Source organism: Numida meleagris, chromosome 2, assembly GCF_002078875.1.
Source record: "Numida meleagris isolate 19003 breed g44 Domestic line chromosome 2, NumMel1.0, whole genome shotgun sequence".
NCBI lineage: Eukaryota > Metazoa > Chordata > Aves > Galliformes > Numididae > Numida > Numida meleagris.
Window position 1 is genome coordinate 141,981,345 of NC_034410.1, and position 1,116 is coordinate 141,982,460.

General features: G+C 62.5%; 1 protein-coding gene across 1 annotated transcript; it reads left to right on the plus strand.

Moving 5' to 3' along the window:
* Positions 11–1,100, plus strand: LOC110394686 (maestro heat-like repeat-containing protein family member 2B). The gene is made up of 4 exons (XM_021388646.1): positions 11–117; positions 314–436; positions 572–727; positions 945–1,100. Exons 2-4 carry the CDS (start codon positions 317–319, stop codon positions 1,077–1,079), a joined length of 411 nt encoding a protein of 136 aa, XP_021244321.1. The 5' UTR covers positions 11–117; positions 314–316; the 3' UTR covers positions 1,080–1,100.

A 1,116-nucleotide genomic window follows, 5' to 3' on the forward strand; every position in this document is an offset into this window, starting at 1 on the left:
TTCCTGTACAAGGCTCTTGGGACAGCACTCGGAGCTTGTAAGGAAGTCCTCCATGTACAAGAGAAGCTGCTGCAACACCTGGAGGAAGCAAACGCGGAGGAGCCATCTGAGGCCCAGGTGAGGTCTCCTCCAGCTTTTGCGCACGCGCGTCCCCAGCCTGTCCCTGGGGCAGAGGGCTTCTCCTGACCCTGCTCCAGGCCCTTTTGGTCTCCTGCTGCTGCCGTTTCCCTCTGGCGGGCCCGGCCTGGCCACTCTGCCTGGCCGCATCAGAAGGTTCAGGCCTGCACCAGATGCCCCTTGTTCTTTTGTGCAGGGGATGGTCTCTCTTCTCAGCCACGCTGCTGAGAGCAACTTCCAGCCAGTCCTGGACACGCTCACCATGTTTGCGTCCAGGCTGTGCAAAGGCCGGCGTGCAAAGATGTCCGCGCGCAAGAAGGTGAAGCGCTACGGGTTTCTATCTTGGCTTTCTTCCACCTTATTTTCACCGCAGCTCCTGCCGTGGGAGCCCAGGTGCATCATGGGGCGCTGGGGGCCGTTGAGCGAGCGTCTCAAGGCATTTCTCCCCCCACAGATGGAGCAGGACAGCACAAGAGCCCAAGCCACACGCAGCGCTCTTATGCTCGCCCACGGCAGCTTGGCACTGCGTGCCTCCAAGGAACAACTGCTCGCCCGCCTGGAGGGAGACATTGTGGGCAACATCCTGCTGCTCTACAGCTGCAGCTGCCGGGTGAGAGCTGGGGGCGTGCCAGGGTGCCTGAGCGCCCAGCCGCAGCCCCTCCACCTGGGGGGATGCTGAGATGGGCCTTCTCTTTCCAAAGGTCCCTCGGGGAAGGGTTTGTGGCCAGGCGAAGGTCCAAGCCCTTCCCTTCGTGTTGTCCCCACGCGTTCCCCTTGCGGCCCTGGGCCCTCCCCTCCATTCAAAGACTCCTCTCTTCGGGCCTCAGGACTTGCAGAACAAGCTCGCGCTGGTGCAGAGCATCACCGACCTCAGCTCTGCCTTCCAAGCTGTGGGTGACTCCGGCCGCTTTAACCCGTCCTTGAAGGGCAAGCTGCTGGAGATCCTGCTGGTGAGTGCCTAGAGCCAGGGCCGTCTGCAGGGGAGTTTGGGGCTGTGCC